The 19,093-nt window shown below is 31.2% G+C and overlaps 1 protein-coding gene across 1 annotated transcript in view; it reads right to left on the reverse strand.

The window, feature by feature from the left end:
• The window catches only part of LOC143068684 (glutamate receptor ionotropic, kainate 2-like), a 107,646-nt gene that overhangs the window by 23,901 nt on the left and 64,652 nt on the right, over positions 1–19,093 (reverse strand). Inside the window, exons 2-4 of the mRNA XM_076242924.1 lie at positions 18,602–18,751; positions 3,078–3,413; positions 475–665 (exon numbers count right to left, since the gene is read on the reverse strand). Coding sequence (XP_076099039.1) covers positions 475–665; positions 3,078–3,413; positions 18,602–18,751 — 677 coding nt within the window. The remainder of the gene's footprint in view (positions 1–474; positions 666–3,077; positions 3,414–18,601; positions 18,752–19,093) is intronic.

The following is a 19,093-nucleotide window of genomic DNA, read 5'->3' on the forward strand; positions in this document are numbered from 1 at the left end:
GCATACCCGTTTAACATGAATAAGACTATGCTTTCCCGTCGTGATATGAAGTTGCTTGATGAAATTATATTGAACGAACATCTTCAAATATTTAAGCGATGAACGGTACGATTTCCTGTTCGAGCGATTTTATTTTTCTTTACAACAGGCGAGTCTCATAGAGACGACTTTGTCTTCGGGAGTGTTATCAGTAAGTATGCCTTTGTCCTCGCAAACACTGTGTTTTAATTTGCTAATAGTATTTTTAAAAACCATCGTTTTTTCAAAGTATCAGTGTCTATACTTCACGTTTGATAACAGGATGTTTTCCAAATGCTTCATGACTATCATCATGTTGTTAGAAAAGTGAACGGAAAGATGAATGAAAGAGCCAACAACTCGACCAAAGAGCTAATAAAGCACAAGGCCGCCATGTTGAATATATATTGCAGTACTTATTTTACTGTTACTGAAATGCCATATTTAATAGTTTACCTTTTCCAAATATTGTTGACAAGATTCCAAACGACATAGAATGGTACAGTTTAGGCTTGTTTCGTCATAAACAGCAGCTTTTTCTTTCATCAGAGAATCTATCTTTTGTGAAGTCATCTGCTGCAAGCTATGCACATCGGCAAAGATTCCAACATCAGACAAACCATGATGCAACAGCATTGCCTCGTGTTCTAATAAAAAAGGAAGCCGCCATTAACTATAATTAATTTTTGAAATTTAATTTTTTTTAAATACATGACACGACATAGCCCAAAAAGAAACAATAACCGCCAGTATAAGAGAAATCACTTTATCCGCAGTTTTGAGTTTATATTTTGACTTTCCTCTTGAAAATGTCGAACAGTTATGTATGCAGCATTATTTAACAATGAATTGTGTTTGACTGTGTTTTAGGTTGGTATACCGGTAATAGAAAGACATATACCTTTTATATAATTTGTATTGTACTGTCGTTTTTATACTTATCGGAAATCTAATGACCAAGAATAAAATTATACTAACTTAGAGCTTAAAATTGCAGAACGACCGTGATTTGTTTACGTAACATCTTTCTACTTTACAACAACACAAAATGTGATCGTGTTGTTATCAAGACAGATGTCAATACAGACATTGCAATTTATTTTCGAAAAAAGTGCAGAAAACCTAGTTTTGGCCACATAACTCAACAAGTGTTTTTAGTTAACTTCACAACAAGGATTTATTCCTGATATAACAAGTAATCTTGTCTGGAATGTTGAAAAATATTACCTGATATCTATAAAAAGAATTATTCCTGATATGACGAAGGTATCCTACCGTAGTCTTAAATCGTTCATCTTGTCAGTTCGTTAGGTATTTGTGTTTGAACTTAACACACGGGGAAACTACGCAGTGACGTCACTATGCTACTTCCGGCGTAGAAAAACAGTGCAGAATACGTTTTTTCTGCAATTTTGAATAAAAAAATATTTCTTAAGGTAAGTTTTCATTGTTGTTCTCAATTATTGCTAAAAAATGCCAATTTTCTAATGCCCGTTTCAATCCCGACTTCTGCATGTCTAAAAACATTCTAGAACTTCACCAAATCCCACATCCGGCCTCCATTGCTTTGTGTACATTCCATTCAGCGTCATCAATCTTGTGGTAGGCAATATAGGTCAAGCAAATCGTATTTTTAGGAATTTTAAAATGACATGCTCCTTATGTCTTTCGTGATTTTCCCGCGAAAAAAGCCCAACCAAAATGAGAGGAAAACTATATAAAAAAACGATGTCCATGTCATAATTTTGTACAGGAATATACAGTAGATTAATAACAAACAATTTACATTTATTTTTCATGGAATTTTTTTTATTCATTATAAAAAGATCTATATTCTAACCATCATGACTGTAGGTAAATATTCATACAAAATTCCATTTATGTCGAAAGGGATGGCAAAAAATGAGGTTTCCTGTTGAATAAAACCCAAAATTATTGCAAACCATTTTAAAGCAATATCCCACAAAGAAATAACGTAATTGCTGTAGACTGAAAAATTCCCTAATTGACAGTAGAGCAATTTGATTGGGTAGAACGAATTGACATCACGTGATTTTGACGCCATTGAAATTTGATTGTAAACAAACAAGGTCAGAAGGTTCAGTATGGGGACAGCATCGTACATTGAGTTACTAAGAAACAATTGAGAGTTACCAAGCTTGACAATGCATGGTAATAAAAAATGAAAGATAAGTCTACAGAAAAAATAAGAAAAAAATAGCCTTAGGATAACGACTTATCAACACACCTGGATATGTTGATTCTTAAAGTTGGATTTTTCTATTGTTTCGGGGAGGGAGGAATGCAATAAGCAGTATTTAAATATTAATACTAAATCACATACAATGTTAATAACACTTATAAATTGAATGCATACGAACCACTTTCCTGTATTAACCTTTACCAGAAACGCTCAAAACGAAATATTTGAAAGCCAAGGACTTATTTATATAAAAACATGTGAAGAGAATATGACAAAAAGGGACCGAATAAAGTCTCTTCCAGCAGAGGTTAAATTAACTTACCGACCTTAGCATGCTCAGTTTCTAAATAATTCACAAATTTACAATCAAACAATATGAGAAAAGAGGGGCGAAAGATACCAGAGGGACAGTCAAACTCATGGATTTAAATAAACTGACAACGCCATGAGGAAAAAATGAAAAGAAAAACAGAAAGACAAACAGACAAATAATAATACACAAGACACAACATAGACAATTTACGAATAATCAACACGAATCCCACTTAACACTGGGGTTGATCTTAGGTGCCCCGGAAGGGTAAGCAGATCCTGATCCTTATGTGGCACCTGTTGTGTTATTTATGTTATTACAAATCCGGTGATTCTAGAAAAATCAATTCTTACTTTTGTAAAAATCCGGAAAAATCCCCAAAAGTACCAAAGCACGACTGTTGATATACTCAGGGACTTATATTCCAATAGCAGCTAACGCTATAAACATTGTTAATTTTCCACTATTGAAATTATTTTCTTTTCCTTTTTTTGTAGGGAGTGGGGATGGGAGGAAGTTATAGTGAATAATATGTAATCTTACCTGTTTCATTGTCAAAGACTATGCAAACTGAAGACCACTTTAAGTGGACGATAACAGAAATCAAAGTGATAGCTGCACCAGTCACGTTGTTAAACAATGGCTCCTGCTGGTACTTATAATTCCCTTCAGGTAACGTACATTCGTTAGGTGCGATTGTTGTGATCGGTGTCGTCATTTGACAGCCATCAGTTGACGTTACTGGTGTGCTTAAATTTGTCACTTTATCTTTTCCCCAATCAATAACAGGAATTTTTATCAAATTTGCAACAGCTTCCGGAATTTGGACATTTGCCGCTATTACAATACAATCCAAGTCTAAATGATATAATTCAGTTACTACAAAACATCAAAATATAAAACATCACAATACATCCCTATGTGGCAGTTAAAAGTATACATTTCAATATAGAACATTTTAAACCCTCCATCGTAGATCAATTACTATCTTCATTAAGTCCCATGTGATTTAAACATAAATGACAATAATAAAATCAATGCTGACTTTTGTAGAAAATTTCATATCATAAACATTGAATTTGAAATGACAATGCATAAACGTCATTTCATAATGAGATAGTTAATTAGTAAGTCGGATTGAAAACATGTTTTAAACACGTTGTAGGTGACATTTAGATAATTTTGGACCAATCCAAATGAAAGGAATAAAATTTACACTTACTTCTAAATAATTTTACAAATAGAACGCATAACCTCAAGCACTCTGAGCGAACACGCTACTACTTTGTAATACAGACTTGGGAGTAAGGTAAGCAAAGGTAAAAATGTGGTTTACCGTATTAATGTTTCACAACATGCATTTCTATATCTAAATGAAAGTATTTATAGCATAAGCATGAACAACTAATGAACACAAAAAAAAAAAAAAATACAAAATAAAAAACTCATTTGCAAATCTTGCGTTCCCTTTTTTATGAAGTTGTCAAGCAACCATGATATGCGAATAACATTGGATTTATTTAATACTATGTTTTAAATGTCTACACTTGTCAAACTTGTTTTTTATTTGGCAATTTTAAATCAAAAGATTAAAAATTCCATTGGATAAACACTGATGTTGGATTTTGCAGTATCTCATGGTACTTTGTACATTGAAATAGAATGTTTTCAACAAATCAATGAAAAATACATTACGTCATTTGTTTACAAAATCTGTAATGTAGCATACTTCAAACTGTAAATATATTTCATAAAAAAGGCATACCATGTGTGCGTCCTTTTTATCATGTATAAACATGTTTTTATGATGTGGTTGTGTCATTACCATATGTGCTTGTACTATTTTATGATATGGTCTTGCAATAACATATGTGTTTGTACCATTTAATACTGGGTTCATAAAATGCGGTACAAATGTCGGTGTTTGATGTATGTGATGTTCATGCGATCATTCATCGCTTGATGTTAGGCTATATACAATCAATTAATTAACCGTTCATCTTTGTTATAATAATTATTATCTTGATTTCATTTAGGATAAAAAGGATAAAAATACAACCTTAATTTAAAGTAAATTAAAAGAAAAATGAAAGTTCATAAAGCAGGTTATTTGTTGTTAACCACAAAGTCATATCATATATTGATAAATTCACATTGTATAACGAAATTTAAGACATAACGTAACGGCCCACGTCGATCCGGCCCCAAGTCAATCCGGCCCCATAATATAATATGAAATAACTATATTGATTTTGGAGGAATTTGTGACACATTTTACCAGTATAAATGGAATTTGCAAAAAGTGTCCGATGATGGATGACAACAGGAGTATTGGAGTACCAGTTAAAGAACTATTTTAAATCGATACGAAAATGAGTGCTATTGTTGAATTGCAGCTTCAACATATTTTGAAATATGAAGTTATTTTCCATGATAACTTTAACTTTGAATGTCATGGCGATTTTATTTTTTGTTAGTTCATACACAGAATATCTAAATAAATATTTACAGTCCTCTAGAACAGGTCTATAAAATTTAACTCATCATAATGACTTGATTAATCAAATCATTAGTCTATAATTGGTTTGTTTATTCAACAATTGTCTGATGATTGTGAACTAAAGTAATGCCACTTGTAATCACTTATTTAAATCAAATCCTGATTATTTAAAGTTACGTAATCAACAACGTATTTATAGATTGATCTTCTGGTTCAGCTTGGTGTATATAATAATAATTAATTGTATCTGAAATTTCTGTTGTGATAGTGGAGCAGTCATCTGCGTGTTGGAATAATGCGCATTTTTCTTTTCTGTTTGGTAGGTTTATTCCTTTTATCTCTTTCGAATTTCTGATGTTTGATGCCAAAGGTTCTATAATTAATGCATACCACACAAGGAAAAGCCATTGTGATATTAAAAACAAAAGCATTTTGCTTCTCTTTTATAGATAAGATTCGGCAAATCAAACAACATTTCTCAATTTGAGAAAGTTTAAGAACTTAAAAGAAAAACATAGTTTGTATGTATCAGCTTGTGGATCGGCTTGTACCGTTGTTTATGTAACTATTTGTTATTACATAAGATGAATAAATAAAGGCAACAGTAGTATACCGCTGTTCAAAACTCATTAATCTATGGACAAAAAAACAAAATCGGGGTAACAAACTAAAACTGAGGGAAACGCATTAAATATTAGAGGAGAACAACGACACAACATTAAAATGTAACACACACAGCAACGGAGTAAGCATTAGACAAAATCCGATGAGAATAACCAATATAACATCAAAACCAAATACATAAATTTGGGATAGAAAAGTACCTTGATACGTCTATAGTAATGTGAGTTCACACTCAAATATAGGAGAAAACAAACGACACAACGGAAATACAACGTAAAAATGTTAAACACACAGAAACGAACTATGATATAACAATGGCCATTTTCCTGACTTGGTACAGGACATTTTTAAAGAAAAAAATGGTGGGTTGAACCTAGTTTTGTGGCATGCCAAACCTCGCACTTTGATGGCATTGTTAAATATAACATTAAAATGACAACATAATAATACAGGACTACAATACAAATAAATAGGAGAACGTATTAGGCAAAGAAACACGTGAATGATAGATAACAAAAGGCATCAGGTTTAAAATTCAATACATCAAAAACGCGCCTCGTCCACACAAGAGTTAACAATGACTTGTTAGCATCACAGTCAATTGAAAGAAAATGCTAATTACTGCTGATTAATGTTGATGTCTGTATTGTTTTAATATAATTATACCCAATACTCTTGAAAACTTTAATAAAAACATAATCAACCTAGTTTGTTTTATACTCATCTGAGGAATTTTGTTTACCGTACACCTTTTACATTATAATAAAAATCATAAACATTTATGAATTACATTAATATATATCTTTATTTTTATTCCTTATAGATATTTTTTTTATTGGTGCAGGATCGACTTTACATATGGGCCATATCGACGTGGGACGTATCGACGAGGGGTCGTATCGTCCCGAAACCGGAGTACTTGCACATCATGCAAAGGTAAAGTCACGCCATATAACTCATATTCATATCATATGAAGGTAATATAGATTATATAATTATAAGGGACATAAAAAGTAAAATCACAAAAATACTGAACTCAGAGGAAAATCAATTCGGAAAGTCCATAATCACATGGCAAAATCAAATAACAAAACGCATCAAAAACGAATGGACAAGAACTGTCATATTCCTGACTTGGTACAGGCATTTTCAAATGTAGAAAATGGTGGATTGAACCTGGTTTTATAGCTAGCTAAACCTCTCACTTGTATGACAGTCCCATCAAATTCTGTTATATTGTCACCGATGCGTGAACAAAACAAACAGACACAATAGTTAAAAATGTCAAAAATAGGGGTACAGCAGTCAACATTGTGTTATCATCTTAATAACTATAAAAACAACAAATGTAACGAAGAAGCACAATAAGGCATACATCAAATTAACATCCTCATTTTGATTATATTATATGATTTTATTTGTCTATGTAAAATGCACCCATCAAGGAAGGAGGGTTTTGAGTAGTGGTGTAAAATTGCGCATTTGAAATTCGCACAGGTAGACATGAAATAATTTTGTCGTTCAAAGTATGACGGGATGCATAAATACAGTCACGCAAAATAGATATAACAAAAACTGACTAAACAGTATAAAGTAATAATAAATAAAATAATAGTGTGGTTCAAGGTATGACGGGATACATAAGTACAGAGTCACGTCAAATGTATATCACAAAAAAGTGGGTTAACAGTAAAAGTACTATTAATAAATAAAATAATTTTGTCATTCAAAGTATGACAAGATACATAGGTACAGAGTCACATCATAAAATAATTTTGTCGTTCAAAGTATGATGGGATACATAAGCACAGAGTTACGTCAAAAAGGATATCTAAAAAAAACAGACTTAACAGTAAAAGTAATATTAATAAAGACAAATAAAATACAGCAGTTTGGAGTTGGCGTTATGCAGGACTGAAAAACACAAAAGTAGTCTACAATCTACGTCTTTGTGTACTATACTATTTATAAGGTTCAGGAATGTTAGTTATTCTCTACTCTATACAAATAAACATATAAACAAAGAAACCGAAATCTTAAATTGATTAAAAACTGGACAGTCCTTAAAATCTGAAAGAAAATGAAAGGTTAGACTGTATCAACTAATAGAACAAATAATGAATAACTGTCATATTTCTGAATATGTACAGACATTTCCGAGGGATGACATCGTACAATTGAATATAACTGTTCGACAAAACCGCATACTCATTTGAAATTATTCTTGAATTTACCAGTCCATTGACTGTATAAAACAATAATGTTTGTTCTAGTAATGTGATATATCTAATATAGTGCCAATGCGTACATTAATACACAATAGTATAGAATGGAGGCAAAGTGGTGTCTACAGATAAAGTGAGTAACAAGCTTGAACATTTAAATTAAAAAAAAAGAGATACAAGACACCGTGATTAATTGCTTGTCTTTCGTTACTGTCTATTTTATTTGTTTTTCATTTGTTGGTGAAACATAAATCTGGCCTATGGATTTTATCTTTCAACTGGTTTCCCATTTTTAAACGATTCTTTCTATACAATATTTGTTTTGCGAATTGTTGAAGGTCGTACGATAACCTGTAATTTATCACATCACTTAAGATAGTGATGTGTTTTTTATTTTGTATTTTTCACTTATATTAAATACATAGTCTTTGAAATCTTTAATTTTATTTTGATCCTGATTTCTACTTTGTAACCGACAATCTACATAATATATATTTTTGCTTCTGTCACATTAAAGTCTTTTTTTGTCATCCCGGACCTTGTACTTGACTTCAGTACAGCTTTCAATTGTGCCATAACAGTACTAACTTGCTACACCGGGCTAATAATTATAAATGATCGTATCATAAAAGTAGCAGTTGCTTGCTTTTTTATGTGAAAGAAATGAAAACAAATCTTTGCACGAATCTCTTGCTAATGGAGGTAAGTGAACGGATCCACATATTGTTATGTCAAGTACATCTCATGATCTTGATAATCCTGATAGTATCAGCCCGTATAGATCAAAGCCATCTTGTATGAATTACCGCTGAAATGTTTCGTTATTAAATGTTAAGAGGAAAAATCAACAAAACAATAGTGGGAACCGCTCATTACGGACGAATGTACGTGACAAATATACTAAAGCGGAGTAAAAGAAAGCTTAATGTCAATACTAAAAATTAACTGCAAATACTTCAAGAGATGTTGGCAAATAAACAACTATGTAGCTTTAAAATGTTTGAAAAATGTTTAAAGCTTAATGTTTGGATATCATTCAACCGATTTCGCAAAAGATCCATTTCAACTTATTTAATTGTATAGGTCAGGCTCCTGGAAAATAGGAACATGCAAACAATAATTACTAAGTGTATTTAAGCCGTTCTGTCTATTCATTTTTCAAAAGCTACTCGTGTAATAGGTTTATATGTTTATATATAAAATAAAAATAATATTTAAGGGGCTTTCATAATCATCTCATAATTTGGTTAGTTATACAAAATCACGACAAATCCTTGTCCGTACAAACATAAAGAGCCATAGGAGGCTGTCCATTTTACAATAAAAACTTGTTTTTAAATAACACAATTGTGAAATATGCTTAAAACAAACTGGTCCAAAAAAGAGGGACGAAAGATACCAAAGGGACAGTCAAACTCATAAATCTAAAACAAACTGACAACGCCATGGCTAAAAATGAAAAAGACAAACAAAAAGCAGCACACATGACACAAAATAGAAAACTAAAGAATAAACAACACGAATCCCACCAAAAAACTAGGGGTGATCTCAGGTGGTCCGGAAGGGTAAGCAGATCCTGCTCCACATATGGCACCCGTCGTGTTGCTTATGTGATAACAAATCCGGTAAATAGTCTATTTTGGTAGGTCACATTCATGAAAGGGAAGGGGATTGTAGTTACGACGTAAGGAACATATCCGATATCATTTGTGAAACGGTTATTCCATAACGGTCAACCAACTCGTGATGGCGTCCGTAAAATTTACGAAGGATGATTTCAACTTCACCATTTGGAACTCTTGGTTTAATAGCTTCCTTGTGAGCAGTAACCCTCTATCAAGAAAATCATGATAGGAAATGCAAGCATGGGAATATCGTATCAATTGGGAGATATATACCCCGTATGCAGGTGCTGCTGGAATGTTGCTACTTAGAAATGGAAATTTCACAATTGGAAAGCTAAAATCATCTCTTTTGTCGTAAAGTTTTGTTTTCAACCGACCCTCATTGTCAATTTCTAGATGTAAGTCAAGATATGAGGCCGACTTAACTGTATCTGTAGTATCCTTTATCTCTAGCTCGATGGGATAGATGCGTTCCACATAGTCACCAAATTTTGAATTATTTAGTGAAAGAACATCATCTATATAGCGAAAAGTAGAGTTAAAGGATATTGCTAACTTCTTATCTTTCTTCCTAAGAAGTTCCTGCATGAAGTCAGCCTCATAATAATAAAAAAAAAACAAGTCGGCATTTAGAGGGGCGCAGTTTCTTCCCATTGGAATGCCGACAGTCTGTTGAAAAACACGTCCTCCGAACGTAACAAATATGTTGTCAATCAAGAAATCAAGCATCTTGATAATATCAGTTTCAGAGAATTTTTTGTTTGAATCAGAGTGGTCCTTTACAAAGTAGGATTTAACCCTCCCTAAGACAAGATACTTGTATCTACGTTGGCCATTATTTTTTATGAAGCAAAGCAATACCAACTCTTTCAATTTGTCTCTTAGTTTGGAATGTGGAATACTTGTGTAAAGAGTAGAAAAGTCAAATGTTTAAATACTGTTACAAGATGAAAGAGAGTTAGATTGTATATACTCTAAAAGATCTTTGGAATTTTTAAGTATCCACATCTGATTCACGCACCCTCTAGAATAGGCAGTTTCACAATAACTTTGAAGCCCGTCTTTGATTGCTGATAAAATAGATGTTTTAAAATAATTTAAAAGAGGTTTCGTGGAGCACTTGGAAGACCCAGCAATATACCGTTGTTTGTAAGGAAACTTATGTAGTTTAGGTATCCAATACAGTGATGGAAGATCCAGTTCTTCATCTTTGGTTGAAATTCTTAAGGAACACAGAACAGACCTATGATTATCCAGGATTTCCTCTTTGATAAGTGTCGTGAGGGTATATGTTGAGTTTCCAAGTGAATTGTCAATACCTTATTCATTTATCAAGCAGTTAATGTAATGTGTTTTACACACAAAAACGATGTTGTTTGGGGTTTTATCTGCGGGGACAACAACATATTTATCATGGAGGTAGGATAGGTGTTTTGCAATATTTGGGTCTTTAAAGATTGACGTAGAATGGGCATTGATAGACCCATTCAGTTTCTTAATTCTGATTTGTATCAACGACCTCACTGCCTTAATCCATTCGAAAAGAGTGTCTACGTCTTCCTTCTCGCGCTTAGCCCATTGCCTGGCATAATTCTCAACTGAATCCATCAAAATTTTAAAGTTGTATTTCCAATTGATGTTGAGGTCACCGGTAATAACGTGGCCAGCAGGATTATATGTGAATTGGGAACTAGCACAAGTGCAATCAGGAGGTTTCGACTTGAAGTCGTCAATATCGAGATCCTTCAAAACGTGTTTGTAATTGAAAATTTTAGTTGTAATAGGTTTGGTATAGGTATAAGAAATGATTGGTACAGACAGGTCTTTGAAATAAGGAGGTATTTTCGATTGAACTAATTTATGATGAAGGATATTGCCTAAGTTGACGCCATCGATACCTTTGTTGGCAAAGGAAAGATTAAGGAAAGATCTTTTCTCTTTTTCATCTTTGCCAATGCTGACTCCAACTTATTTAAAATCGTTTCCAGACAGTAATCAGTAAAGCGAATAGAATATGGGGAGATATTGTAAAATTATATTTCATGCTGTAGATCGTATAATGGGAATAAGCATATTTACCTGACGATATAGGGATATAGGTATTTAGTCGGGTCTTAACATGTACTTGTTACATGTATTTGTTTACAAATCGGAAATGATAGAAATAAACAAACAAATGTCGAAATGTTCAGGACTTAATTAAATCTGTATTTGGGTAAGATGATGCAAGCGTATGATTTTTATTGTGTCTTACACTTTGAGAAGCAAATAATCTTTAACTACTTTATTAAAATATTGTGTAAAAACGTTAATTATGAGCTATGAAAGTCAAGTGGCACGAGCATTTTTCTGTGTTAGTTTTAGAAAATTTCAAAGAAATAATTTGTACAGTGGGTAAGCTTTCATTAGTCTTCACTATTCTATAGATAAACAACTTTTGGTTATATTTATAATTTAGAATCTTCATTGAAGGTGGAGTACGAATGCACAGTTAATTAATTATATTGATGTGCCATTTGTATGCAAGAGTGGCATTCCTTTGTATTATGTGCCGATTCAAAAAAGGTTATGCTAGTATTGTCTCCCTTTAACAGATTCATTATTTTATAATTAAGTATAGGTTTCTGATATAATTTTGAATAATTACAAAATGTATCAATACAATATATTTCAGTTTTTGTTATTGGTGTATCAAAAACATTGATGTACAAATATAATTTCATAAATTTGAAACGTTTAAAATGAGTGCATACCAATATAAAGAACCGTTCATCATTTTTGAAAAAAAGACTATAAATGACAGTCGAATTATTTATCTCCCCTTCATGATAGATTGATTGGGAAATTAACCAAAGTTATCTAATATTAATCACAGAGAGGGACTACCAAGTAATTTCTAATTGTAGCTTATTTAACGTTAAAACAATTTTCCACTATAAACGAATGTTAGTTGATACAAATGTAAGGACTTTGTTAGCTAAATCTAAAAATCTTATTAGATATTATGAATTTTCACTATAATAGATTAATATGCTACTGAATAAGATATAATAAACAGAATAAATCATGTTCTAATTTTGCGCTTATTAAAAAGATTGTTACAAAATTGTTCTTTTTTTTTGTATTTTTGGATAAATTTTTATATTGTTACTTGATTGGGATTTACTACCATTATAAATGGAAGTTTTTTTTTTAAATGTAAAATGGCTTAAGAGAAGCAGGGAATATTGACGTCAATACTTGAACAACAACATAGTGATAGAAGAACCATCAGGGCGATACCTTTGAAAAATGCAAAATACCATTCAGATGGTTTGATTAATATGGTCTGTTGTTCTTATTTCTTTAACATTTTCTGATTTTTATGTATAATACAAGTTCCGTGGTATTCGTATCTGTTTTCTTAGTGAATGGATGGAAACTGAAAATCTATCAATATGTTATTTCACATCTGACATTTTTGGTTTTTGATAAGTATAAGAAAGACAGCAGATACTTATCGGAAATGTTTATTTCTTAATGCTCTTTAACATCGTTCTTTTTGGGGGCATCTTTAATTTATATATTCGAGCGTTCTTGATGAGTCTTTTTAAGACGAAACGCGGGTATGGCGCAAATTAAAATTTTCATCCTGGTATCTATGATGAGTTTATTTACCACTATATAGACATGCATAATTGTTCATGACGAACAGGTTTTAATCTTTGAAGGGAAAACGGCATGATGACACAATTAAGCTATAGAAATGCTATAATGACGTTATAGATTTTTCAAAATAAACGAATAGTTTAGACTGCTTAGTTAATAACACATATCATACAACAACAAAATCAATACCTATAATGAAGAGAAAATCAACATTTGAACTAGAACATTGTTCCATTGATGGCCAACTATTACACATAAGTTCAAACTTTTTAAGCATTGGTTTCTCCTGATTATAAATACAATGGGAGTTAAGCTACGCGAATTGTTTTGAATCACAGAGTATAAATACTGTTTAACTCTTTTCAAATATGGACATAGATAAGAAATCACTGAATGATTCTTGTCTTAATACTAAATATGTATTAATTAACTGCTCATTGGTATGTCCACATTCAAAAACATGACAATGCTGTCAGGTAATTTCAATACAAAGTGTTTGTCCAATTATAAAAATAAAATATATATATAAAACTGACATGATAATGGTATAAAAAGTTAAAATTTGTAAGAACTGACAACACATTGAAGCAAGCTTAATGGTTATTATCAAAGTATCTCATGCTGTCCATGGAGCATGTATTACACCATTCACAATTCTGATCAGTAGAATATTTTGGTACATAATGTTATGAAAAAGTCAAATCACAAAATTATCGAATTCTAATGAAAATTCAAAACGGAAAGACCCTTATCAAACGGCAAACTCAGACACTTAAACACACCAAACAAATGAATAACAACTATTATATTCCTGATTTGACAGTAGATTTTATTGGGGTCTATAACTGAGTTCAAATATCATTCTGATTATAATGTATTACAACAAAAATACACGTTAGAGTTTGAAAAATGTGTTAATTAGAAATAAAGTAAACTTCGCAAAACTTCATGTATGATTTTGGTGCAAAGACAGGCATGGCTAAACGTGACGTCATTTAAATTAAAAAAAAGTACAAATTCGACTATTATTTCGTTACTTCTAGAATTCAAATCACATCAAAACAACGATTTTGAGGAAGGCGGTTTTTTTTATTTTCAATAACATTGTAGTAAAAGAAAATTTTTCGATCCAAGTAGTTCATAATGACAAATCGTTCCTCAATAGCAGCAGGTCAAATGTGGATTTGATGGTCCCTTTTAGCCAATTTTAGAATAAAATGATAATAACGTCCACAGATTAATTTGTTATTGAATAGTTTTGAATTAACAGATTTATCTTTGGTATTAAAATCACAATGATAAGAGAAAAAGCTTTTTCAAGTCTTTTTTTGTATTTGATACATTATAACTGTCATAGGCTTAGGCAAATGGTATGTTACTCCAAAGAATGAGAATTTGACTAATAGAAAATCTGAAATTTAAGGATTTTTTAGGTGTCGGTATGAACTTCACAAAAATAGTTTTATATTTTAAGTTCAATGGATATATGAGATAGAAGCACGCACAGTCAAGGGAACCTTGATTGAAATTCATTAATGATATATGTTTAAAAAAAAAAGTTTAAACGATTTTGCCTATTTGTTTTCTCTTTTTAACTATATGAACATTTTGTAGCAATTCTAACTCTTAAAACTAAAGGAAATCGGGGAATGTCGTTTAGAAAACCAGACGAACGAGCAGAAACAGACTAAAGCCAGTAATGGGCCTTGAACGGTAGCTGTTGCTAATATTAGTGACTAAATTCAAAATCTATCAGCAATTTGTCTTTTTTTGGCGTCTCATTCAAAAAGATTGATAAATCGTTTTAGTCATGAACTCGAGTCTGTAATGAAACGTTCTTTTTGGGGGAATGTTGTATAATTGATTTATCAAATATTTTTTTTTTCAAATTTTCCAAAAATTCACAAACAAAAGCAATTTCCTCTTTTTGGCAAATTTGGTTAAACCGTATGTTTTCTTCATAGAATCGGTGTCGATCGACTTCAGTGGAATTTATGAGGGAACATCATTTCCATTATCAAAATTAAGAAATCGTTGTCAACAATGTATTCAGTTAAGATGTATGTAATCATGACAATAATGCTTAGTTGTCCCTTTGTATGATTGAACAAATCTGGTTCTTCGACTTTTTTTCAGCCGAAGCCGTTAAAGGGACACTAGCTAAGAGATATTTAAAAAAAATCTATTTTTTTTTTTTTTTTTTGCTAAATCATTACCGAAATGCAAATAGTGAATTAATAATTTGTTCTTAACAGCCAGTATGGTTCAATTTTGTCAAAATAAGCTTAAAAAAAACATGGATTATGAATTATTCACTTGTAAATTAATAATTCGACCTCATTGAATCCGTATTCATGTGAACTTCAATTTAACCCCCATCTTCAGATTGATAACATTTGAATTGTAATGTATTTTCCGAATTTTATTTTACTCGTTGATAAACGACTTCCGGACGATTTTTAAGTTCCCCTTTTTGTACAGTGTATTGGTATCGGGTATCCATTAAACATATAATTTCCTTAGAAGATACACAGTACGCACGAGAAAATCTAATTGGTACCGCTGAAGAGTCTAAAGTTGAGTGTAATTGCTAAAATTCATCTTCTTATTATGAATGGTTTTTCTGGCTCCATTAATGACAAAGTCCATATCACTGCGGAAAGGGAACTTGAATTGTGATCTAAACATTTAAAAATTTCTTATCGAGTTTTTTTTGGTTTACTTTATGGTTAGGATATGCCTTAAGCATAAAGATTATCCATCAGCATTTAATATAAGAAGATAGGAATGTACCAGTGACTGGATTTTCTTAATACCAATTTTATTACAGACAAGACAAAGATTAGTTATCTGTGGGTCAAACAATACGAATGATGGACGCATGTTATTCATGCTGTGTTATTAATTAATTTTTTGGATTGTAATTTAAACAATAAGTGCAGATATAGCGATATTGTGCACTATTAATTTAAATCCTGTTTAGACTTTTACGATATATTATAAATGAGTCTTTAAATTATTTAGATAACAGTATAAATTTGTACTTTAAAGTTAAATATAAACTTACGAATCTATGAATTAGAGTAAACGGCAATATTCCAAACTAGTTCCCGTTTAAGGAGAGGAATTTATAATTGTAAAGCAATTGATCAAACTAATTCGTCCACAATGTTGATTCATTACTTCTATGGGTAATTACCTCTATGTTTTTTTAATCTACATTGCATCTTGTTTATTCACATTTCATATCTTTTCAACAATTTAATTCCGTTTTGCTATGTTCCTGACCAAAGAAGCGAAAAATATATACCTGCTAATTCCTAGAAGACACTGCGTCAAGTACTTGTGATGTTATTGATGAAATAATGATTTTTTTTCAATATGTGATTGTAGTTTTTTTTCAAACATTAGCGTGATTATGCTTCCATTAGAACTTTCTTGTTTCTTTGATCTATAATAATTACATTTCCCTCAGAGTGCAATATATCAGACCATGAGTTATTGAATTATGATGTATGCTTACCTTTCCTGTCGTAAATTGACTATTAAATTTTGTAACTAACGTGTTTTGTCATTTTAATTACATGTATTAATCTACATATATGTTTGATTATCTTTCATATATTATATAATGATCTCTAATTGTGTTTCCTAATTAGTGTAAAAATTAAAATTCAAGAATCGACTACAAAAATATTCACAAATAAGAGACAATAGTTATAACAGAATTTAAAAAATTCCAAACTCCATTTGGAAAGTAACTAGTAAGATATAACAAACGAGGGAAGCACATACACTCTAAATTGAGTAAGTTTTGGATTTATTTTTAGAAACAGGTCTTGGTCATCAACCACTATTTTTTTGAAGATTTAGTCAAAAAGGTAAAAAATAAAATAGAAGACAAAATAAGACTAATATTAGGTTGTCATTATATCAAAGACCATGATTAACCAGTTCATAGTGATGAGTATTCAAAATATTTTATTTTAGTCGGGTCTGCTAAAGGGGCTATTGTGTACTTGGAAATCGGTATATATCGAGAGTTAAAATACAATCAGTTAACGTATCAATTGAGATATGTTAATGCTACATGAGGCAAGAAGACTTTTGTATTTTTAAATGAAATTTGACAAAGAGATTGATATTAGGCCGAATCAGTATTCTTAAGGTCAAGTTCACTGAATGTGTCACATATATACATCTAAGCAGTCACTGGATTCCAAATGAGACAACTTTCTAACCAAGCTAAATAAAATCACCTTATAACTTTAAAATACATTTGTAGCTGGTCTCTTTTATAAGTTTACAAAATGAGCAAAACCAGTGTCCTATTGTAAGCCTTATGAAGCTGACAAATTGAAGATAAACAAACTACCATCAAAATATACCTGAGATCTAGATCTGATCGTTGATAAACGCCCTTATCGATTTTTTTTCTTAAAAACAATTTCAAACATTTCCCATTAGTAATAAAATCTTTCTCCTTGTGAAATTTGAAAAGAACTAATCAAACCTTTGATAAATTAGATATATTGTCTTTGAAGTGTGTTAAGCAATAACATCGTTCGTGTAATTTGATGTCTCAAGAATATTATCTCTAACGAGAGAATATTATAATATCTTATATTCTTTGTAGAAAACGAAATGAAATTTTCTTCCATATTTTTTTGTTATCGATTTTAAGATGTAACACTATTTTTATTTGATATACATGTTCTATCATAAACAAACAGCTCAGAAGAATGATAAATGTTGTCGGATCAAAGACGATTATCATTTAAGTGAGCATATATTTGCAATAAATAAACCTATTTTAAATCGGTCAAATGAAATGCACGAGAACTATCATAATGTAAAACACATTTTTATGAAGAAAAATGGTTCTGACTCATTTTATCAGGGTATTGCTACTTGCTCGAGCTCACAATATAACAGTGTGTCCATCGCGATAATTCATGTCTTATCAAAAGAAAAATTCAATCGTAATACCGATGTGTATATACGTGCGAGTGTATTAATAACATTGTTCCTCTGTACATTACTCCAACATATCTATTCAAACCAGGATACATATTATTTCAAAAATTCCATTATGATAAATTAATTAATGCTTGCACATTTCCGTCTAGATTAATGTGTAACAGTTGTTTAAAGTTCCGCTGTATAAACATAACTGAGTGAGCAGTCCAAACAGACATAATATTTTAGTGTGACATTTAAGCGACACAGTAGTCTTTTCCGAGGACCATATTTAGATATGTACGAAAGTTGTATTATATTTCGAGATCCCTACATTAAATACCAAACAAACGACAATTACTGAGTTACAGTCATCTGACTTCAAAACGCCACATACACATGAGACGTTCCCAAACACTTTAAATTTAAATTTGAATTAAAAGCCTACCATCATAATGCAAGTTATCGTAAATAACAAAGACTCACCTGCAAGCAAAACTTGAAACTCTTCTGTTACATTGACAAATTTCCAAAATATTTCAGCTGTAAGTTCTTCGTATGTCGTTGGTTTGTATGTTAGAGACGTGTTCTTACCCTCAGATGAATTGGTCTTGCCACAAATACTTGAAATTACTCCTGAAAAATTAAATTTCAAATTAAATAGCTTTTGCTATCTTTGAAAATATCATTAATAAACTATATTGCATATTTACCTTTATATAACAATTTTCACAGTAGAGATAAGCCTTTGCGAATATTGATCTTAAAACGTAATTTGATTACACAATCTCTTGGGATATTTTTTTTTAGTTAAAGCTTTTATTTTTCGTATTGAAACACGAAAATTGGTCGCCGTAGGAGGGTTTAGTATCTTAAATTGTTGAATTTGTAGTTTTTTAAAAGATGTGAAATATCATTACATAGTATTGTTAACATATTAATTGTCTTAATATATATAAGCATGACATGAACTTCTAC

This window comes from Mytilus galloprovincialis, chromosome 3 (genome assembly GCF_965363235.1).
Source record: "Mytilus galloprovincialis chromosome 3, xbMytGall1.hap1.1, whole genome shotgun sequence".
In the NCBI taxonomy this organism is placed as follows: Eukaryota; Metazoa; Mollusca; class Bivalvia; order Mytilida; family Mytilidae; genus Mytilus; species Mytilus galloprovincialis.